Source organism: Saccopteryx bilineata, chromosome 1 (genome assembly GCF_036850765.1).
Source record: "Saccopteryx bilineata isolate mSacBil1 chromosome 1, mSacBil1_pri_phased_curated, whole genome shotgun sequence".
NCBI lineage: Eukaryota > Metazoa > Chordata > Mammalia > Chiroptera > Emballonuridae > Saccopteryx > Saccopteryx bilineata.
In genome coordinates, this window is record NC_089490.1 from 123,460,689 (window position 1) to 123,485,445 (window position 24,757).

Genomic DNA, 24,757 nt, shown 5'->3' on the forward strand with positions numbered 1-24,757 from the left:
CATTTTCAACTACATATCTATGTGAGCTGAGCTTCTCAAGCTTGACTGCAATAAAAACTAAAAACAGAGAGAGACTGAGAACTGTTGAGGAAGAGCTTCCTGTGTGTCTTTCTACCATTCCTGCCAGGATATCCCTTTTGTGTTAATCGAAACAGGCTCAGGTTTCATACTGAGTGAGTATAAATACATTTAGAAACTATATTATTAACTATATGTATAATATGTACTGTGTTAGAGTGTCATTTTGTGTCATTTTGGTAGGCGGTGTGCCCCAGGATTTTGTAAATGTAAAAAATGTGCCGTGGCTCAAAAAAGGTTGAAAATCACTGGGTTAGAGAATCATCCAGAAGAAAAAAGGTTGCTGGTTCAATCTCTGGTCAGGGTACATACAGGAACAGCTTAATGTTCCTGTCTCTCTCTCTGTCTCTCTTTATCTCTCTCTCTACCTTCCTCTCTCACTGAAATCAATAAATAAAAAATAAAAAACTTCCACAAATAATTAGTATTATAAAATTTAAATATATTAGGTAATTATAAATATTAATTGCATATTTTATTAGCAAGTTTTAATTTCATGTTGCTATGTCACTGTTTTAAAAGTATTTTACGTAGTATTTAATCTGTATAACAATCCTAAGAGGCAAGCATTAATATCCTCATTTACAGAACATGAAAAGGTAGCCTAGCAAAGTTAAGGAGCCTTCTCCAGGTAGCAAATCCACTGGTTACTGAGACACAAAATGCTCTGGCTGGTAACAAAAGAGAGCACTTATTCCTTTACTCATTCATTTATTTACCTCTTTTTCAGTCAACAAATATTAATTAAAAGTCCCCTTCCCACACGTAGAAACAATGTAAAAGCAAGCATTATCCAGAAATCATTTTCCAGAAGTTCTATTTAAAAGAATCAAACTTCTATTTCTCTAAAGAAAATACAGAAATAGCCAATGAGCATATGAATTGATGCTCAATATCACTAATCATTAGAGAAATGCAAATCCAATTTACCACGAGCTATCACCTCAGAACCATCAGGATGACTATTTTAAACACCTGCACACACACATGTGCACATTCACACACAGACAAATAACAAAGGTAGGCAAAGATGTGGAGACATTGAGCTTTTTTGCATTGCTGGTAGAAGTATCTGTGGAAAGGATTAAGTCAGTTCCTCAAAATATTAAACATAGAATTTCCACATGATCCAGAAATCCCACTTCTGAGTCTATATCCAAAGCACTTGAAAGCAGGGACTGAAACAGATATATGTATATCTTGGTTCATAGCAACATTATTCACAATAGTCTAAAGGTGAAAAGAACCCAAATATCTATCAATGGATGAAGAGGGAAACAGAAGGTGGTATATACAAATAATATAGTATTACTCAGCTTTGAAAAGGAAGGAAATTTTCACATATGCTACAACATGAAGATGTTATGCTAAACAAATAATACAGACACAACAGGCCAAATATTGTATGATCCCACTTAATGATTTACCCTTAATAAATAATTCATAGGGCCAGAGGTAGAATAGTAGTTCACAGAGGCTGGTGGGGGATGGGAAAACCAGGTGTGTGTTTAATGGGTATGGGCTTTTTGTCTGAGAGGATAAAAACGTTCTGGACATGGGTAGAGGTGACGGTTGTACAACAGTGCGAATGTGTTTAATATCACTGAACAGTACACTTAAAATGGTTAAAATGGTAAGTTTTACATTATGCATCTTTCCATAATAAAACAATCCATGGAAGACAAATAAAATTAGTAAAGTTTTGGGTCACAATCAAAACTTAAAAAGTAAAGTTAAAAGCAACAACTAAATGCTTATGAGGTGATAAATTAATATAAGTAAAAAAAGAAATGTTTACTCCCTAGGGTATAAACAAAAAACGCTAGATTCAAGGACAAGAGAGCTGAGAGTCGTTTTGAAATGGAGAGTTGAAAATAATACCAATTGAAGCGTAAGATACTGGCTTCTCTCAGCATCAGCTGCCCTGGCAGCCAGGCTTAGACTTCACGGGCAGTAGAGGAGAGAATTCCTTTCTGATGGGGTCAAAGAGACCAAGAACACATATAGGGTGGGGCAAAATAGATCTCCAGTTGTCCATATGGAAAATAATACAATAATTAATCAATAGTAATACAAGAATAAATTCACATACTCAAAACTACAATTCTACTTTTGACAACACACACACACAAAAACCCATTCTAGCCAACCATGTATGTAGTATATATATAATAAAAGGAGATTTTTTAGGGATAATAGAATTGCATTGTGTTCTGATCATGGTGGTGGCTAAAACCCATAGAATTGTTCACCCCAAATACAGTCAATTTTACTGTATGTTATTTTTCAAAATTAAAAAATAAAAAATGTGCCTGACCTGTGGTGGCACAGTGGATAAAGCATTGACCTGGAATGCTGAGGTCACTGGTTCAAAACCTCTGGCTTGCCTGGTCAAGGCACATATGGAAGTTGATGCTTCCTTCTCCTTCCCTCTTCTCTCTCTCTCTCTCTCCCTCTCTAAAATAAATACATTAAATAAATAAATAAATAAATAAAGTGAGCAATAACATGTACACACAAAAAAATCTTACTCCAACAACTCTGACTAAACACTTTGGCACTCCTTGCCAAGAAAAAAAAATCAGGAAAAGTGGGAATTTAATAACACTGTATTGTAAATATTTTTTAAAACACTACAAAACATAGATTTGCTCTTTCCATATCTCTAATATGTTTATATGGGTGTACAAATGGAAAACAAATGGTATGAGTGTGCAGGAAAGCAGGTAGCTGGGATCACCACCCACCATCTGAAATAATAGGAGTATAAAGTACTGATAGTAGGCTACTAAACATGATGAAAAGCAATTCTTTCCATTGTAGCTGATGCTAAGAAACCAACTGTGCAGTCCCTTCTTAGTGTAATAGTAATGAGCTGCACTTCCTTTTCATTCCATAGAGATATAATGGGAATAATTAAAACTTTCTTCCTAATTGAACCTTTCCAACTAGCTTGACTATTTTTTGACTATTGGTTTTTCCTTTTGAGGAGAACTCACACTTCTTTCAAGCACAGTTTGAAAAGATCTCAATTCTAATGGGAAAGTGGGTAAAAATAGGACTGTTACTAGTGTTATGGCCTGACTGACTCTATCACTGATATTTCATTCATAGCATTATTTGGCTTTAATAATAGAGACAAAAAATTATGGATGAAAACATCTCTGGGCTAGTATCCTCTAAGATCATTTAGGATGTTTATCAATGCTACTTAAACCAAAAATAAAAAGGGGGTCAGATATATTTTCCTCTCCTTGCCATTGGTATCTCCAATTCCAACTCTTGACTCATTTGCTCATATCTGGATTAATGCTCTAAATGATTAGCCAACAGCAAATATTTCTAAAGGAGGTGGTTCCTCTAGTTTCACAATTGTAGGAAAATAAAAAAGTAACTAGAGACATAAAACTTGAAAAACAACAGAGAAGGAGAAAGACTTAAAGAAGAGAAGAGGGGAAAAGAAGTAGAAAAGGATTAAGAGGAAGGCAGCTAAAAATTCAGAAATCAAAAATTTAATGAAAAAAAGAAGTTAAAAAAGTAAAAAAGAGAAATATTTTCAAGAATTAAGAACAGAAAGGTAAATTTGGGGGGGAATATGTTCCTAGTTTTAAATCTTTAGCAGCGTAAGGACCAAAATGTGTAGAGTTCCCAAACAGTTGGCTGTGTCATTCAAAATTTCAGAGCATTTTGATTACTGCTTTAAAGCTATGTTATGTCAAATTGTTCTGTATTTCCAGATAGTCCTTCTTTTGCCTGCTTTTGTGTTGTCTATTGGGTAATCTAGCACTGGTCTGAGATCTCATCATCCTTTTCATTCCATAGAGATATAATGGGAATAATTAAAACTTTCTTCCTAATTGAACCTTTCAAACTAGCTTGACTATTTTTTGACTATTTTTAAATCTATAAAGCATTTCTATTGGATGCCTCAGATCAATAATTGCCTCATGACCCTTTCTTCATGTTTTCCTTAACAGCACATGAATAAACATACTACAGCTCATGAATAAATGTACCTAAGAATCAGAGAAGTACAATCCTAAATTATAAAGGCTTCTCCTGGTTATTTTTATTAGTGTTCCTTTTTTTCAATTTTCCTTTCCCCCATGACATATAGGTAGGATAACTACACTTATATGTATTTTAAAAATAAGAACACCTGTGTCTTGGCTGATTGGCTCAGCGCTGGATCGTCAGTCTGGAGTGCTGGAGTCCCGGGTTCAATTCCCGGCCAGGGCACACAGGAGAGGCGCCCATCTGCTTCTCTACCCCTCCCCCTCTTCTTCCTCTCTGTCTCTCTCTTCTCCTCCCGCAGCCAAGGCTCCACTGGAGCAAAATTGGCCCGGGCGCTGAGGATGGCTCTATGACCTCTGCCTCAGGCACTAGAATGGCTCTGGTTGCAACAGAGCAACACCTCAGATGGGCAGAGCATCGCCCCCTGGTGGGCATGCTGGGTGGATCCCAGTCAGGCGCATGTGGGAGTCTGTCTGACTGCCTCCCCCCGTTTCCAACTTCAGAATAATACAAAAAAAAAAAAAAGAACACCTGTGTCTTGGCCAGGTTAAATGACTTCAGACCAGTCTCATACATCACTTCAGAGACAGGGTGAGGTTAGAATCCTTACTTGTTAAGTTAAATTTGGGAGGTTATAGGGATCATGATAGTTAGACCAACTCCTTTAGCTATCTTTATTATGCTCTAATGATCCATCCTTGCTCATTATAACAAAACAATACAACTTTCCAATAACACATGTCTTTCCTTTCAAAGGAAAAAAATCTGTTTCTTTTACAAAAATAATCCTCAAAGTCATAAAAGCAAAGATGCTCCAGTAACTCTTATAGAATGAAAAAAGATGGAGAGATACATTCTTTTTATTTTTAGGAAGACTTGAAACATAGTTTCTGTTTGTTTGTATGTTTGTTTTTTGTAATCTTACATGTATAAGAAAGGTTTTTATAATATAAGGTTATTTCATTTTATAAAGACTTTCTGCTTGCATTTAATAGGGGAGTAAGACTCCTGAAGAAGGTGTATCACCCCACTTTGAATTAAGATGGATTTCTCCATTTGCCATACACTTTTGTATTACAGAACATAATTGCTATATCCTAGACCATTACTTGCTAACTTGAAATATGGAAGAATTTGTTAGGTTCATTTCTGACAGTGGAAAATCTTTGAATCTGGGAGAAAATGGTGAGGGTGATAGCAACTAACGATGCCTGAATATTTATGTTAGGCTAAGCATTTTGTAGGAACTTTCTCTTTTAATCTTTAAAATAGCTTTATCATGTAGGCACAATAATATTATTACATTTTACAGGTGAAGAAACTGAGAACAGGGGAAATTTAGTAACTTGACCAAAGACACACACAAATAAGTCCTCTTATTATAAACTCTAGCTCATAACACATTATTCTATCTATACCATTTAAATAGTATTTAGTTGTAAGATTTATTTTAACATTTTAAGAGTTGTTTTAAAAAATTGAATTTAGAGAGACAGAAATACTAAGGGAAAGAGAGAGAGAAGCTTTCATTTGTTGTTCGACTTAGTTGTGCTTTTATCTGTTGCTCTCCATATGTGTCATAACCAGGGATCGGACTTGCAACCTTGGTGTTTTGGGAGGACACTCTAACCGACTGAGCTAAATGGTTAGGGTTTATTTTTAACATTTTAAATATTTAGATAAATCTTGAGTGACATCCTTTAAAGAAAGTAAAAAAACACCTAGTCACTTACCTGGTTACTGTACCTATATACCAGTATACTACTAGATGGTTGCACTGCAAGGATATAACCTATGAAAATTACTAATTTTATGGTTTCTACCATAGTTAATGCTAGCCTGTGTCTAAGGTGACACTAAAACAACCAAATTTAAAAGTGCTCTGGAGCTTAACCAGATGCAGAATGAACCAAAACAAGATGAGAATAAAAATAAAGAACATTTAAGGGTCTTTGGTTGTTTTATTATTTAGTTACATGTCTTGGCTTATCTTTTATATGCTCTACAGATTTTTAGCTGTACTATTTTTAATTATTCAAAATTCCTTTAAAACCAAAAAGAAAAGAAGAAGAAGAAGAAACACATTTAGAGGCAAACTAGTCATACAGAAATCTTTAGGGCGCACATCTGAAGTACAAGGAGCTGTGGAGCATAGCGTAGTCCAGTTTCAGATGGAGACTTCTCTTAAAGCAACCACAGTGGACAACTCTTTTCATAATTCTACCGCATTCTGAAATGGAAGCAATTGAGGTTTTGATTGTCACTATTACTTTTTTCATTCCCTGTTGAAGAAGTTCTAGTAATGGCAAAAGCGAGAGAACACTGTTCATTGGTGGAGGCATTAATTATGCTAGTCCAGTGCTCACTCTAGCAAATCACTGGGAGCATACTTTGAGTCTGTTCCTATATTTTTTATTGTCCACTTTATTTATTTAGACAGCATTAAAGGAAAGATCAGGATTAAGAAAGATGGAATTATTAAAGGGTTCATTTCCCTCCTCCTCTTCCTTTTTATACCCTCCATTTGGCAAACCAATACTGAGAAACTTCCACAGGAAACAGCAAACTTGAAATGCGCTGGGCTGGTTAAGCTTCTTACCTGCAGGGATCAAACAGGGCTCTCTTTCCAACCCTCATGAAGACACTTGCAACCAAACACAACTCAGAATTGTTATGTGGTTTTTCTCCTTGGCCTTTCTCTTAGAACAGTTCATTCATGACTGCAAAAATCTTATCTGCATGATTATATGATTATATAATCATCTTTGAATACTATCTTTCTTTTAAGAAGCAAATGAAATATCAACAAGACCTGTGATGTAAACAATCCCACGTTGAACCTTCTATGAACAAATAATATGAAACAGCAGGCCTCTCTGTTGTTTTATTTTCTGAATTCCTTGATCTTTCAATAGCTTTTCACAAAAGAATTAATTCACAGAGCACAATCACTGAACTCAGCAAAATAAAAGCAATTCAGAAGGTTGCCATTGTTACTAATATGCAAATCCTACCCATTATTTTACTCATCCTTAATTTAATAGCCTAAATACAAAAATAGCCATTTTTCTCCTCTCATTTTATATAAAACAACTTTAAAATAATATATATAAATATATGCATTTATTTGTAAGAATGCCATGGTGAAATGGGAAAAAGCTAGATTTAGCTTTCAGTTGCTAGGATTTCAGGCACATTCTGTTCATGTCTGATTTAGTCAGGTCACTACTTAATTGGCTCATCAATAAAATTAAGGAGTTGGAATAAAAGAATGGTTTTTAAATTTTGTTTTAGCAGCAGAATCTTTCGTTCAAATAATCTTAGCTAGTAGAAGTCAATGTATAAAACAAATAAAAAGTGAGTAGTACTGTTTGAGGTGTTTAAAGCCACTGGAAATTCTTTGGATAGTTTGAAACAACTGTTTTCTAGACTCTGAGGTCCTTTTCATTTCAAATACAGTCGTTAGGACAGGAGGTCACATGGCTTCCTTCAAATTCTACTCCATAGTAACACTAAGTACATTCTCTTATATTTCAAGGTCCTCTCTAACACCAATTCTTTTTTTCTTCTTCTTCTGAAGTGAGAAGAGTGCATGCAGAGAGACAGACTCCTGCATAAGCCCAACAGGGATCCACCCAGCATGCCCACCAGGGGGCGATGCTCTGCCCATCTGAGGCATCACTCTGTTGCAACCAGAGCCATTCTAGTGCCTGAGGTGGAGGCCATGAAGCTGTCTTCAGTGCCCAGCCAAGTTTGCTCCCATGGAGCCTTGGCTGTAGGAGGGGAAGAGAGAGACAAAGAGAAAGGAGAAGAGAAAGGGGGCAGAAGCAAATGGGTACTTCTCCTGTGTGCCCTGGCTGGGAATCAAACCCAGAACTTTCAAATGCTAAGCTGATACTCTACCACTGAGCCAACTGGCCAGGGCTAACCCAAGCCTTCTTAATTGATCCATCTGCATTCCTTATGATGCTTAGCTTAACAGCTTACGAATATTGGCTGAGAATGTAAAATTGCAGGATACTATGGGGTCTATAAAAATAATTTGCTTCCACATTTAAGTTTAAAACCATAGGAATTATTTCCTTAAAGGAAGTAATGTAAGTTTATAAATGTTCTCAGGTTTATATGAGAAATACATTAGCTATACACAATGAAGAAGTAGAATAGGATATATGTGCCTTGGCATACATTTTACTAATATACCTAGGAAAGGAGTAAGCTTTGAAGGGTTATACTATAAAAGTTTTTTTTTATATTATTTATTTAAAAATTATACTACATAAAATCATCTGTGTAAAAACTTATTTTTACTGTTATAAAGTATTTATTTAGAATAGTTGCAGGCAGCTTATAGAGACAATTACTTTGCAGTATAACCATGGAAACACAGGACTCAACAGGAGGCATCTTTTTTTATTTTATAGATATAAATATTGAAATAAATAGTGAACAACAGAAAATATAGAATATTATACTCCAGATAAGTACATAGTCAGGTTGTTTTTTCATTTGGATAAGTAAACTCATAGCCTCCCATAGATTCCTACAGTGAGCATTAAAATTATGCTACAAGGGGAATAAAATTATTTCCTCATAAAGAAGGCAATATGCCTCAATTTTACTAACTTGCTTTAGATACTGCCTACAAAATAAATCCACAGAAACAAAGTCTGCTAAACTGTAATCTGAGAGACTTCCTTTAAGCAATAAAAAATAAGTTTAATACCAATTAGTAACATTTAATAACCAACTAATAATACGAAGCATTTATTATTACTTATGATATAATATTTGATAAATGTAATTAACACTTTTATTGCTCTAAGCCCTTTCATATATTATCTCATTTAATTCTCACAATATCAATTATCCTACATTTTACAGACAAGCAAACTAAAGCTTGGAGAAGTTAGGTAACTTGCCTATGATCAGAGCTTGGAAATAGTAGAATCATGACCTAAGGATGCACGTACCACACTTACACCATTATGTTAATAATGACTCCCAATAAGTAGTGGTGATTCTTAAAACATTAATCTAAAGATATTGCCTTAATTGAATAAGAATTTTTACTTTAGTCTTTGTGTTATCTTCCCTCTAATTATTCCCTGCTCAGAGACTAAAATTTTCTGTACATAGCCCTTAACTACAAACAGGTCTGTCCTGTGTTTAGCAGTTGTAGTAATGCAATTTACATGTGAGATTTAGCCACTGCAAATAATGGATACTATTCATGGATAATATTCTACAATTTTCTGGTACCAACAAACCCAGCTATTATTTCTCTTAAGAAGCACCTGTATTCATTTGGGCTCTCTAGGCTCAAGATTCTTATGGGTCCTGTTAAGGTGATAATTTATTTAAAATTTTACTAAGATTGAATTTGTCTTCATAAAATGTTCCTTGAATAAATTAAAGAATAATAGTAATATAAACCAAATGGACAATTAAGTTAAAGAACAAATTTTTAATATACAGACAATCTGTGAATTTGAAGACTGTTAGTTGCTCATTTTTTTTATAAATATCCAAGATTAGAAAATAAAGTAGTTCTGTTTTATTAGATAAAATAAAAACAATGGATATTTTTAACATTTCAATAAATTGGTATTGTTCCTAGAATTGCATCTACTGTTGGCCTTGAGCCTAGCAATACCTTTACGTATGATAATTAGCCCAGAAACATTTTGGGGTCACCTAACCATGTTTTGATTAAGAGAAGACAGAATGCCATCAAGAAATGGGCATGAACTTGTGACCAGAAATCCTGGCACTGACAAATAGTTATGTTACATTAGTGTAGAACACAACAGAATTTAAATATAATTTTGAAGTTTTACCATTTATACCCCATAAAGCTGCTGGAAATAAGGACATAACAAAATAGCATGACAAAGACACTGCTTGAACTGTCTCCATTGTCCAAATGTCAAACAGCTCCTGGGACCCCTAAGGGTGGTAATAAGCACCGATGTAGCTCCTACCAGGTTCTTCCTTAAACAAGGTTCTTGAGTATGGCTGGGTTCTTACTCTACCCTGTATTGGCTTGGAAAAGTCAGAGAAAATGTTGGCTGCACTTTTTCAGACCTATTTGCATATGTTCTTTAGTATGCAGAATGTCTCTGTATATAATTTAATTGTTGTTGGATTTTTTGCCTCTATTAATACATATGCAAATGACTCACTTGCAGCTGTGCTGTATTAATCATATGTGTGCTTCTGTCTGTCTGCCCTGCAGGCTCAGGGTCAAAGGCAGAGGAAAAGAGAGAATTCATTCTTTTAACCTGCAAGGAAACTCACTCATGCAGACAGAAGTCCAACAGCAAACAGCATACCAGGGTTGCCTCTGAAATGAGGAGCAGTTGATAATTTTCCAACCTGTATGGAAATGACTATGACCTAAAAGCTAAGCCGGACAGAAGAGTATATAGGTAAAGATGAATACTTTACAAGCATTTATTCTTGTAAGTAATTCCTTCAGTAAGAAGGCAAAAATTCCTCATCTAGACCTCTTCATATGATTATTTCATTTCTTTCTTATTGATTTTCTGGGGGTTTCTCTCGGTCAGACACATAAAGCCATAATCAGTCACTTACAATGCTCTGGGAAATGTGAAGCACTTATCTGTGTCCTGTCATAATTATTGACCTCCTTCTGAGACTGGCAGGAGGTTGATAAAAAGATGAACTCTAGTTTTTCATCCACATCTACCTTGATGTTACTCTCTCTCAGATAGAAGCTTACTATGATGTCCATGTACCTTTGATAGCTATGAAAGAAGATTGATTTCAGTTGATATTTGGTATGATTCATTCTCCACTGTGATCATACGGCATCTCTCATTTCCTCTGTCCCAGAGGATGCACATTATTGACATTACTGGTTACCAAAACTATAGTCCCCATGTGATTTCATTTATGAAAACTTGTAGTGCTACATCTTTATTCCAAAAATATTATTATAGATTTAAAAAGTAATCTAACTAAAGGTATTAAAAAGTTAATTCAATAAAATTCTTGAATGAATGCTACTTGCTTATTTTAAGTACGATATAAAGAGTCAAAAAACTTGTATCATTTTTTACTTTGCTTATCTCTATTCATCCCTGGAGAAAGTCAACATTTCTGGGCCTCCTGTAGGTATAACAGGTGGCCACCATCTTTTGGCCAACACAAATACAGTATTTATAAAGTGAGAAATAAGTAAATAAATATTTCCTTCTAATTTCAAATCTTAGAAGCCTAGTTAAAATTAGAAATAGTAATACGACACTGCAACTATTACTATTAAAAAAATGACATCCATCAAGTAAAACACAAATTAATGACAATGAAGATGAGAAATAAATGTTAGAGTGTTGCCATTATTTTGTTTTATTAATTAGAAATAGACAATATGCCTAGATCGTTTTATGTAGTCACAGAGGTCCAAAAGTTTTAAAGTATAACTTTATTTTTATTAAATAATTTTACTCACTTTTTAATATTGAAGTGAAACTAGTTACCTAACAAATTTATTCCCCTTTCTTTAAAAAGAGACTGTGTCAGGAAAACAAATGTCCAAAGCATCGTTGGCTTTTGGAAGAAAAAAAGTTGGGAGAGGAAGAGGAAATAACAAAGAAAAGGATGGGGGGAAGAAAAAACTGAAGGTAAATTCAGTATATGCAATTACTAATTGAGTAGTTACAGCTTTTATAATACAGCCTCCCATTATTCAGAAATAATTTACTTTGGTGTTATATGGGCAAGGTGAGCCCATGAGTCACAAGTACCTTCAGAGTTTATATCTTTCTGTATGTACATGCATTGCTCGTTATGTAGCCTTATATATTAACAAACAATGGAGGAATCATCAGTGTTCAATGTCTGGTCTTTTTTTCATAAACATGAGTTTAAAGAAATTGCATAAACTTCAATAAATGGGAAAACACATTCTTTATGCAGCAGCCCACAGTTATGATAGGATAAAGAGAGAAAAAGCAGGAGAGAGAGAGCTGAGACTGACTTCTAAGTAGGGGCTGAAAACAAATAAAAAACACCTGGTCTTAAAATACATATCATTTTTTTTCAGGAAATTAATCATATATTGGTTTATTGTTTTGATTTAAAATGATTACAACTGCCCTGGCCGTTTGGCTCAGCGGTAGAGCGTCGGCCTGGCGTGTGGAAGTCCCAGGTTCGATTCCCGACCAGGGCACACAGGAGAAGTGCCCACCTGCTTCTCCACCCTTCCCCCTCTCCTTCCTCTCTGTCTCTCTCTTCCCCTCCCACAGCCGAGGCTCCACTGGAGCAAAGTCAGCCCTGAGCACTGAGGATGGCTCCATGGCCTCCACCTCAGGTACTAGAATGGCTCCAATTGCAATGGAACAACGCCCGAGATGGGCAGAACATCGCACCCTGGTGGGCATGCCAGTGGATCCCTGTCAGTCACATGCAGGAGTCTGGCTGTCTGCCATCCCCTCTCCCCCTGCCCCCCACTCCTGCTTCTCACTTTGGAAAAATACAAAAAAAAAAAAGATTATGACCATTAGCTCATAAGAGTTTCTTTCATTTTATAAATATGTATTGAACACCAGCCCTTTGCTAGGTGGTAGTCTCTTATCATTTAAGAAACATTCATAAATAACAAAAAATGTTAATGGTTCCTGCTATAGTGGAGCTCAGGGAATGTTTGGAACAGACAGACAATAATAATGAGACAATAATAATGAACATATTAATTAGTTATATAGTTATATAGTTGAGGATAACTAGTGATATAGAAAGAAAGCAGAATAAAGGAAATAGAAAGTGAGGTATTTCTGGGAGGGTTATTTTATGATTTAAATAGGTTAGAAAGATGATTTAAGCAAATTTTTGAATGAGGTGAGAAAATTAGATTTTCACGCAGAGGGAAGAGCCCTTCAGGTAGAGAGTCCATTAAAGCAAAACACTAAGGTAGGAACATCCTTTAGCAAATCAAAGGACAGCAAAGAGCCTAGAGTAGGTGGGGCAGAATGAGTAAGGTAGTTTGAGCTAAAACTGTTACAAAAGTAATTTGTTTAGTACTGCAGTGCCAAACATGTGAATGGGCATATAGTGTTTTCATAAATCTCTTTTATTTTGTTAAATGAGAATAGTTCTTTTTATTATAAAATTTCAATGTAGATCTTAATGCATTGAATTCAGACCATTAATTTTTTTATTCCATGAGCCACTAACATTTTTGATATTTGTATTTCTGCGATTGTCTTTTTTAAACTATGAATATAAATTTATATAGGAAACTATTAATATTCAGCTAAATTTCAAAATTGTAACCTAGGTATTTGAGCATAATAGATGCATAATTTATTGAAAGTGTAATGTTGAAATTCACTATTCACCCATTTATTTAATATATATTTATTGAGTCCATAAAACATCTCAAGCACTTGATTAAGTGCAAACGATAGTGAGTCACTGACTTCATCGATTTTGCTATCTAGTAGAGGTGAGAGAGTCGGATTTAAAACATATTCTAGTCTACATGTGCTATGTGACAGAAGTACTGTATGCTCTGGGAACACATAAGAGCTGCATTAATCCAGACTTGGGGACAATAAATTCTTCACCACAATAAAGTGGTGTTTTAACTTGCAATCTCAGGGATAAATGGGGGTGGGCTTGGTGAAGATGCTGGTAAAGCTCCAGGAAGAGAAAACACCAGATGTAAAGACCAAGAGAAGCCTGACCTGTGGTAGCACAGTGGATAAAGCGTCGACCTGGAAATGCTGAGGTTGCCGGTTCGAAACCCTGGGTTTGCCTGGTCAAGGCACATATGGGAGTTGATGCTTCCAGCTCCTCCCCCCTTCTCTCTCTCTCTCTCTCTCTCTCTCTCTCTCTGTGTCTCTGTCTCTCCCTCTCCTCTCTAAAATAAATAAATAAAAAAAATTAAAAAAAAAAAAAGACCCAGAGAAGAAAGAGAATTTAAAAACTCAAAGGGGTCATTTCAGGTCTTTAAGTAGGGGGAGGATGTGATCAGGTTTTCTAAAATCTAATAGAACATTCTGACTCATGTATAGTGGAGAGTACATAGAAGTATGAAGCAAAATGAAGACAGAAAGACAAGTTTAAAGGCTTTAGATAAATTAGGCAAGCAATTAGAGTAGCCTGACCCAGAAGGTGACAGCTACAAAGGGAAAAAAAGGAAACAGATGGATTATTGATGCATTTATTAAGTGGAATGAATGAAGAGGTACAAAGGAAGATGAGTTAAGCTTTCATGTTTTTGGGTTGAGCGATAAATGGAATGAAGATATTTGCCAAGACCAGTGAATGAGCCGGTTGGTGGCAAGAAAAAAAAATGGTGAGTTTAATTTTGTTCTCAATATCTAGTGTCTGTAAACATTCATCTATACATTTCCCCTGAATAGCAAACAAATAGCCAATAGATAGTTGGCTCTATGCATCTGAAGCTCAGGAAAATCTTAAGAGGCAGAAGAGATAAAGACAGATGCTTTACTGTAAGAGAAATTAACAAAATTATGCAATGGCAAAATGTTAATTTGTATGTTTTATGTAAATCTACATGTCATTATTTTCTAAAAAATAAATATATATCAATGCTTATACTATTATAACTGTACCTAAAAGCACACAATTAAGTGATATTTAAATGTGAAGTATTTTATTACAATGTAAATATTTTATTGTTTTATCTAAGAACATTAAATAATATTTAGCTAATAAAAGGTGGTTTGATTTAAAATGTCATTTTGCTCTATTTTAAAAATAATGTACTTCTCTGTATTCTTTTTTTATTATTAATTTTAATGTGGTGACTTTGAAAAATCAGGGTACATATGTTCAGGGAAAACATCTCCAGATTATTTTGACATTTGATTATGCTGCATACCCCTCACCCATAGTCAAATTGTCTTCTGTCACCTTCTATTTGGTTTTCTTTGTGCCCGTACCCTCCCTCCACCCCCTCTCTCCCCTTCCTTGTACCCTTCACACACCCCTACCCCACCCTGTTACCCTCACATTCTTGTTCATGTCTCTGAGTCCCATTTATATGTCCCCTCTATGTATGGATTTATATAATTCTTAGTTTTTTCTGACTTACTTATTTCACTCCGTATAATGTTATCAAGGTCCATCCATGTTATAGTAAATGATCTGATGTCATCATTTCTTATGGTTGAGTAATATTCCATAGTATATATGTACGAAAGCTTTTTAATCCACTCGTCCACTGATGGACACTTGGGCTGTTTCCAGATCTTCACTATTGTGAACAATGCTGCCATAAACATGGGGGTGCATTTCTCCTTTTCAAACAGTGCTATGGTGTTCTTAGGGTATATTCCTAAAAGTGGGATAGCTGGGTCAAAAGGCAGTTCGATTTTTAATTTTTTGAGGAATCTTCATACTGTTTTCCACAGAGGCTGCACCAGTCTGCATTCCCACCAGCAATGTAGGAGGGTTCCCTTTTCTCCACATCCTCACCAGCACTTATTCTGTGTTGTTTTGTTGATGAGCACCATTCTGACTGGTGTGTGATGATATCTCATTGTGGTTTTAATTTGCATTTCTCCAATGATTAGTGACGTTGGGCATTTTTTCATATGCCTATTCTTTTTCAAAGCTTCTGTTTAAGATCACTTAACATAATATTATCTAAGCATTTACAATTAATTAATGTAACAATTAATTATATGCAGAATGTTATTTTAAGGGAAAACACAAATGGTAAGTAAAGAAATTCAACCACAAACAGGAATATAGTTATAGTGTCTCTTCTTATATTTAGATGGTCAAAATGAGAGGTTTGACTTGACATCTGTGTGTGTGTGTATGTGTGTGTATGTATGTGTGTGTATATGTGTGTGTATATGTGTGTGCATGTGTGTGTAAAGAGGCATGAAACAAAAATTGCAAAAACTGAAGTGGGTAGTTGTCACTATGAATCCTACTACTTCTTTTAGTTTTGCAGCCCATAAAGAGTACTTGTATGATATTAGTACCAATTAATTAGCATTATTGTAATAATTTTGTTAGCAGGTTACTGAGTTAGCAAATATTCTAAAAGAGGCAATATTTCCAAAGTATAAAATAATTTCACCTGTACTTGGAGAAGAAAATATAATTGTTTTAAAACCACAGATTTTAGAGTCTGTAACCCAAAGTTTTCTTCTTTGTCAAATGGAAGTATTACTACAGAACACAAAGTAGTATAGTAAGAATGAAATGAGATGATTCTTGTGAAAGCCTTACCAGAGAATCTAGCATAAAAATCTAGAACTGAACCTTAATAACTGAGAAAGAATCTTAGTAATTGAAAGGCACTTGATAGTGATGAAGCCCTTTCAAGCCATTCTAAGGGAGGAGAAATGGAGATTGAACAGAGTATAATAAAAAAACACAGTTTGGAGAAAATTAAAACTGGTTCATACATCACACACCAAGAAGATGAAACTTCTTCAAAGCAGGTTGCCAAGGGCGGGTGGGGTGAATGTTGGATAAGGGTTAAGATAAGACTTCTGACTAGGCATTGTAGTTAGCTTTTTTCTGACCCATCTGGGAAGGTTTGTGGAGAAGAAAAAGCATTTCGATGTTATTTTTAAGCAAGGGGAGGGGAATTATTACAGGTTTCCTTTGTAACTCTGGGGAAAACTGAAGTCAAGGTCAGAGATCTGTGAATACAGTGTCAGTAATATGAGTCAAAAGTAAGTTAACATAGGCACCCTGAAAGGTAAGGGTCTGTCAACTTCAAAGAACAGCCAGAGTATCAGACATGGCATAAGTTTGGGATGTGTTTGAATTTGAATACCATGTTTTAATCACAAACATAAAATTGTATGAGTGTGTATATTTTAACAGTAGCTAATATGATAATAAAGTTCTAGATTATTCATTTTCTTGTTGAACCACAGTGTTGATTTACTGAGTTTCTAATTAAAACTCATATATCTTAATGGATACAATGCCACTTATATATAGAATATCCTTATCCCATTCATAGATCAAAATATAGTTAAAGGAAGAGCAAGTATGTTTGGTGCCTTTTTTTCTGTCTTCTGTTAAAGAAAAACATTTTATATTTTTAAATTTTAAGGTGATCTGCTATTGTATTATAAGAATGGAAATAAAACTTAACTGGTGTCAAATATTCTGATGCAATTTCTATAAGAAAAGAAGTTTGGCTGGCTGGCTAATGAAGCTAGTTTCTACAAGAATCCCGCAGTGAAACATAGGGAATGCCTCCCAGTTGCCCTTGCTCCCATTTACCACTAACTCAATGGTGAAAGGGAAAAAAAAGGCTAACTTGTTTTGAAAACAAACATTCTAAATCTCTAGCACCCTTACTTTTTTCTATTTCTAATCTATTGCTGGATACTCTTCCCTCTTCCTTTATTTCCACTACTCTTTTTAGTTTTACTTATTACAACCACTTTTTCCGTATTATAGTTATTTCACAGATGCCATTTCAAGGCATGAGAAATGTCATGTTACTTTTATTGTCCCCATGGCTCCAACAATTCCCAAGGTATTTCCAGCTCAAAGAAACAGAAACTCACCCTGCAGATTTTTTCAGAAAAGGTAAAATAGGAATGGCTGTTATTAAACTCTGTAGAACACAATACGTCGCAGCAACTCCTGTGTACCCTATGAGGCTCGACTGGATTTTCAGAACCCTACCAGCGCTTCTGCTAATCCCCTTTGCTGACCAGGTGTGGTGTCTCATGATGCTACAATATAAAACTAGAGCTCTCCTTATTGACTAAGGTGTACTGTCATGACAATGCACTTTCATGAGTATGATTTAATTTTACTCAGCGTGACTGCTTTGTATCTGGCTTCACAGGCTCACCGTGCCTTTCAGGCAAAGAAAAATAAAACTTCTTGAAAGGGGAGACAAATCCTATTATTAGATTGTCTATTATTCCTATTAATTGCATAAGTATAAAGTCCATAACAACAGAAACTAGGGGAGATTTTGTAGGATGCCAATTCAAATATTAAATAGTGAATAAAAGATACCTTTATCATAATTATTTTAATATTCTTTCGATCCCAGAGACAATATTTCCAAAATCACTTGGTTATCTACTAAAGTTTTCATTGATATTCTTGGATATATAGGAACATAGGGGTGAGCAAAAGTGGGTTTATACTTGTGAGTATGCAAAAACAGTTTATTTTTGTATTATGATTTGATTGTTTTACTATTTTCCACACAAACAACAATGAAGCTACTTTTGCCCACCCCTGTATATACTCTGCAGGGATAAAAGGGTCTTAACTGAGATGTGTGGATAAAGTCCTGATCATTTAGCACCTGCTTATTGGTCTACTTACCCTTGCTTGCCCAGCTGAGCGGGCATTAGCAGGAGAATATAGACCTGCAGAGTGCTTGCATGAGTAACACTGGGCATCTTGAGCAATTTTAAATGTAATTTTTGTTATGTTGCCTTGATCCATAAGTACCTGTTTGAATACCTTTTGTAGGTTCTTTGTTCTTTGAATCTTGATGAAGCTCATTCTGTCTTGAAATTATGGCGCATGGTAAATCAAAGCAAAACTACAGCTCACTTTGTTAAATCATGCCAGACAATAAAAAAATTATAGTATGCTATCTTTTGTACAGAAAACAGGGCTAAAAATTAAAAGAATCAACATCTCAACTTTTGGTTGAGAATCATGTCAAATAAATTAAAAAAACAAAAAAGTGTGAGGCAAATATCACTAGTCAGTTTTATTTTGCTTTAACGGGATAATAGCTGCTTTTGGTGTTTGCTTAACCTTTGCCTCTTCCGTACTGTTTCCTGACTTACCTGCAGTTGGAGCGGACCTAAGCCTGGAGTTGCTGCAGCAGCAGCTGCCATGGTGGTTGGGATCAGCTGAACAGGGTAAGGGTCACCTAAGTAAGAGAATAATAGAGGCGTCAGCACCTTTTCTCTACTCTCCACCTGCAAATTAAACTCATGCATTCACTCTTTCCAAAAGCCTTCTTTTGTGTGCCTTGCTGAGGCCTAATGAAAAGCTCTATTGTGCAGCCTTTTACTAACACTCTTTTCACAATTCTGGCTGAGAGAGGAATGTGAATAAAAGGCACAAGCAATTAAGGCGGAAACCTCATCCTTTTTTCATGATGTATTTAGAAAAATGAGAGGAAAAAGTGCGCATTGATCAGAGGGCTGCACTTTATAACACACACACACACCTGACAATCTTGATATGAGCACACTAACTCCTCAGCAAATTCAAAATATTATTATATAAGGAACTTAACAAACTTAATTCTATTTTAACAAGCTAAGCTCTAAAGATTTAAGCCAAGTAGCTTATCTTTTGAATGCTATGATTCAAGTTAACCACTTAAATAATGTCTTGTAGACAAGTTCCTAATAAAGAAAACATTTAATGTACTTTTTAAGTTACATAAAATATAAATACCTTTATTATTCTAGAGATAAATGTTTATTAAAATATTTTTAAAAACAGAAATAAATGGTTTTTATTTGTGGAAATTTCTAAAAATTAAATCTTAGTAATTTAAAATTAATCTTAAAGTGTTAATATATCCAAACCATAAATATATGGACACACACACACACACACAAATATATATATATATATATATATATATATATATACACACACACACACATAAGAAAGATTATAATGAAAATTTTTGATGCAAAAATGAAATTTTTCTACTCGGTAAGAAGGTGCCACAATGTTTGCACAGAGCACAAAGATACGCCAACAGCACATATGTTATTAGTATTTGAAATATAACCATAGCAAATAATTGAAAATAATAACCATAAAGACAATTTTATAATACATAAAACATGTTTCAAAAGTCTAATTTGTGAAAAACTTGTTGAATGTCAATATATTCATTCAAAAATATTTATTGAGTACCATCTCTGTTGTTAATCATTGCTCTTGACTATATAAATAGAGCTTTAGAGAAGATTAATATGCACAGGTATGTTTATTGAGAATTTAATAAAGCTTAATCTTTGGGGTTCATGGGTGAGTCCCTAGCAATGTATTCATGGAGTCATATATTTTTATATTTGTTAGCTTCCTTAATTTTTTAGTTTGTTGGAATTTCTTCTTGTAAATAAATATTCAGATTTTACTTAAGTGTTGGCATATATTTTTTCATGTTTTTATCCTTAAAGAGAACCCCCAAATTATATGTCTCAAGCTTCAAAATACCAATATCTGAATCTACCTCTGCTAATCTGGGCTTCCCAAATATAGAGCTTAATGAGAGAAAACAGTAAAGATAATTTAAAATTAGAAGATAAAAATAAAGTTTAGTATAAAATATAATGACTGCCTGATGAGGCAGTGGCACAGCAGATAGAGCATCAGACTGGGATGCAGAAGACCCAAGTTCGAAACCCCAAGGTTGTCAGCTTGAGAACGGGTTCATCCGGCTGAGAACAGGCTCACCAGCTTGAGCATGGGATCATAGACATGACCCCATGGTCACTGGCTTGAGCAAGGGATCACTCACTCTGCTGTAGCCCCTGGTCAAGACACATATCAGAAAGCAATCAATGAACAACTAAGTTGCCGCAACAAAGAACTGATGCTTCTCATCTCTTTCCCTTCCTGCCTGTCTGTCCCTCTCTCTATCCCTCTCTCTGTCTTTGTCACAAAAGACTACATTGTGGGTGCTTCAAACCTAGTCTACCGAGTCAAAGATGACATCAAGGAAGAAGTCATGTTTAAGCTAAAACGTAAACTAAGTGAAAGGCAGCCAGGCAAAGAACAGAAGTAAGAGGATTTCAGAAAGGAAGACAATTTTCCTGAAGACTTGGAGTCCAATGAGAGGGTTTTTATCATAGCCCAATCCCTGTATTACTGAAGCTCAGAGGAAGGAGAGATTAATGAGGCTGGAAAGGACATCAGGGGACAGATTATATATGACTTTATAAACAATTTTAAAGAATCTGAACTTTACCCCATAAGATAAAAGAAACTATGAGTACAGAAAAAAAGACAGGTTGAGTAAAATTCTTTCGGCTAGCAGTTGGAGGCTGCAATCCATCATGCAAAGATGCTGAACTCTGTACGATATGTAGTAATAGTCTGGAGCAGGGTGATGATGTTGGGATGGAGAATGTGAAAAGTCAAGTGATATTTAAGAGGCTGAACTTACAAAACCTAATGACTGTATACAATGAAAGAGAAAACTCAAGTATGACTTCCAGGGTTTTGACTTGAACAGCTGATTGTACAGTGGTACTATTCGTTGTTGAGTTTTTAAACATGGATGTGAAGCAAGATTGCCAGTCTGGACCTGGTCAGGGGGAAAAGCAAGGGTGAGGGGAAATAAAAAGATTGAATTTGAACATTTCAAGTTTGACATTACCATGTCAGGATTTTAGGGGAGAAATCTGCAAAGAAGGCATACATTTGAGAGTGGTTAGTATATATGAGGAATTTAAAGCTATATGCCTTCATGAAACATATAAAATTCTGGAGTTAATTTTTTTTAAAAAGCGAGGTCCAAGGATTGATTAGGTTATGAGTTACACTAACATTTATAGTCAATGAGAGAGGGAACTAGGAGAAACACTGAGGGAAAATGTAAATTGGGTGTTCCAGAAGCCAAGTCAGGAAAGATTTTCAGAAAGAATGATCGATTTTTCAAATTCTGAATTTAGTAATGTGGAAGTCACTCACAACTTCAACAAGGGTAATATCAGTGGGGTGGATGGTAAGAAAATCTAATTGGAGCGAGTGTGATCAACGGGGGAAGATTAGAATTGCAAAACTGAAGGCAGAAAGTGTAAACCCTTGTTTATTGAAAGAAAATGCTGAAGAGCAGGATGAACAACACCTTGAAGTTTGTAGCAATGTAGAATTTCAGCTGCCACCCAAATCCACAGTCGAAGACAGCCTCTATGATGAAACCCCCAGTGACTCCAACTTCCTGGTAATGCTTCTTTGTATAAACTCCCTCCTCTTGCACAGAAGACAGAAGTAATGAGATACTACTTTTGAGATAATGTCACACAGTCTCTAGCTCTGTTTTGCTTATCCTCCCCCACCTCTACACACACACACTCTACACACACACACACACACTCTCTCTCTCTCTCTCTCTCTCTGTCTTAAAGCAAGCAACTATGTTGTGGACTGCCCTATGGAGAGACTCACACTCAAAGGACTAATGTCTTCAGCCAACAGCAAGCAAAGACAGGAGACCTGCCAACAATCAAAGGAAGGAACTTGAAAGCGGATTCCTCTCCAAGTCAGCCTAAAGATGACTACAGTCCAGACTGGCACCTCGATGGCAGCTCTGCAAAAGATCCTGAGCCAGAGGTATCTAGCATGGTTGTGTCCAAGAAAATATTTGTTGTTTTAAGCTACTAAGTTTTAAGATAATTTGTAAAAGCAGCAAACATAAATGTTCTGAATTAGAATTTAAATTTTAACAAGAGTCCCACATGATGTGTATTCATTTGAGAAGTGCTGAAATAAGCAATTGCACTGAGGTGTTTTTACAGTAGCTAGTAAAGGTTGTATGATCAAGAAAACTTTATTTAAGAGGTACACACTTGTAAAAATTACAGCATGTTTGTACACAATGAGAAAGGTCCACTAAATAGGGCTGGAAAAAGATGGTGGTGGTGAATTGATGTTACGGCATAAGAATTTAATTATTATTTGGTATTCTTGTTATTCGTGAAAACGCATATTTTATTAAGTAAAGGGAATTTTAGATGTTCATTTATTCTTCTACAGATGTATTTATTTATTTATTTATTTTCTTTAAAAAATTTATTTATTCATTTTGGAGGGAGAGAAAGAAAAATAGACAGAGAAAGAGAAGGGGGGGAGGAGCAGGAAACATCTACTTCCATATGTGCCTTGACCAGGCAAACCCAGGGTCTTTAACTGGTGACCTCAACATTTCAGGTCAATGCCTCATCCACTGCACCACCACAGGTCAGGCCTATTTTTTTCTTTTTATTGAATTTATTGGGGTGTCACCGTTTAACAAAATTACACTTGTTTCAGGTTCCCAATTCTACAACACATCTCTGTACACTATATATTATGTTCATTACTCCAAGTCAAGTCTGCATTCATCACTATTTATCCTGCCTCTACATGCTGAATTTGTATTTACACAAACCTAAAATAACAAATATTATGACTATTAGAATTGATAATTTAAATATGTAAAACTATGTAATTTATTTATATTCATTTAATAAATGTAATATTAAAATTAACTATAGCAAAATTATAGAGTCATTGGTTCTCTTCACAGTGATATAATGTATTTTATTTAACTTACTTTCCCTGTTGTAAATTAATCAATTTTTAAGCACTTTAACATCTACTACATGACCAGAAACTTGCTTTACGTTATGGAAGACAAAACTGACAAAACAAAACAAATAAAACTCGGTCTCTACAACACATCTACCTTTTTTTTCATTTACATATCTATCTTTTTTAAATCAAGTGTTTATTCGAGTATCACTGACAATCAGAGAGCATACAGGATTTCAGGGAAAACTATTCTCTTAAGAGAATAAAAGTAAAGATAAGAGTGAGTTTGGCCTTTAAAAATTTGCAGGTTTTGGTGAGAAGAGATGTTTTTGGTAAGGTAAAATGTGTCAGAGTTTGACTATAACATGCTGAAGGAAAGGAGACAAAACCAGATTAATTGATAGGTGATTGAATAGAGGGAAAAAGAGATTAAAGGCAGAGAGCTGGCAAACTTCTCATACTTCAGATGAGAATATTTGGATACAAAAAGCAATGAATAGGAAATAAAGTTTTAACAAGTATCATTAAAGAAATTAGGTAGTAGGAGGTCTTAAACATGTTTCTGGAACCCAGGGACAAAGAATTACTCATAAATTTGGATTGATAGCAAGCACCTGCATAGGAGTTTTAAGTACTTGCAAATTACTAGCATCTCCTTGTTATAACAAATTGAGTATTATACATACATTTAAAGCTCATTTTAGTTAAAATCTAGATTATTCCATAACATTAAAAATGAATATATTAGAATCTGTCTTTTTAATTTCCTAATTTCATTAATATATACTAATAAAATGAATATAATTTTCCTTCCTTTGAATATATATACAGTTTGGCCTTAAACGATATGGGTTTGAACCAAGGTAAATTAAGTTTGAAAAGGTGCAAAAATTTTCTGGGGGTAGTGGCCCTAACCCTTGTTTTGTTCACAGGTCAACAGTGTGTATCTGTGTCTATATATTTATATACCTACCATACTGTATATATGTGCAAATATATGTATGTATAAATATGAAACACATACCAGATAAATAATGGTGTATATATTATCTCTGTATATGTAGATTACATATATATGTATGTTATGGGCTGAATTGTGTCTCCCTCAAAATTTATAAAAGCAGATTAGGACACAAAACAGAGGAGCAACTGTGTGAAGACGGAGGCAAAGACCTCCATCTATAAAAAGAAAGAATCCTCCAAATAAAATCTACCTTGCTGACATCTTGATGTTGGATTTCTAGCCTCCAGAACTGTGAGAAAATAAATTTTGTGGTTGAAGGCACCTAGTTAGTGATATTTTGTTATGGTAACTCTAGCAAACTAATATGAAATATTTGCTATATACAGCCACACATTAATGTATTTGGTGTTTAAGTGAATT

General features: G+C 34.9%; 1 protein-coding gene across 13 annotated transcripts in view; it reads right to left on the minus strand.

Moving 5' to 3' along the window:
- The window catches only part of SOX5 (SRY-box transcription factor 5), a 1,095,444-nt gene that overhangs the window by 101,600 nt on the left and 969,087 nt on the right, over positions 1–24,757 (minus strand). For all 13 annotated transcript variants that reach the window (XM_066264766.1, XM_066264755.1, XM_066264754.1 and 10 more), the window contains one exon: positions 18,894–18,979. In XM_066264766.1, the coding sequence (XP_066120863.1) occupies positions 18,894–18,979 (86 nt within the window). The remainder of the gene's footprint in view (positions 1–18,893; positions 18,980–24,757) is intronic.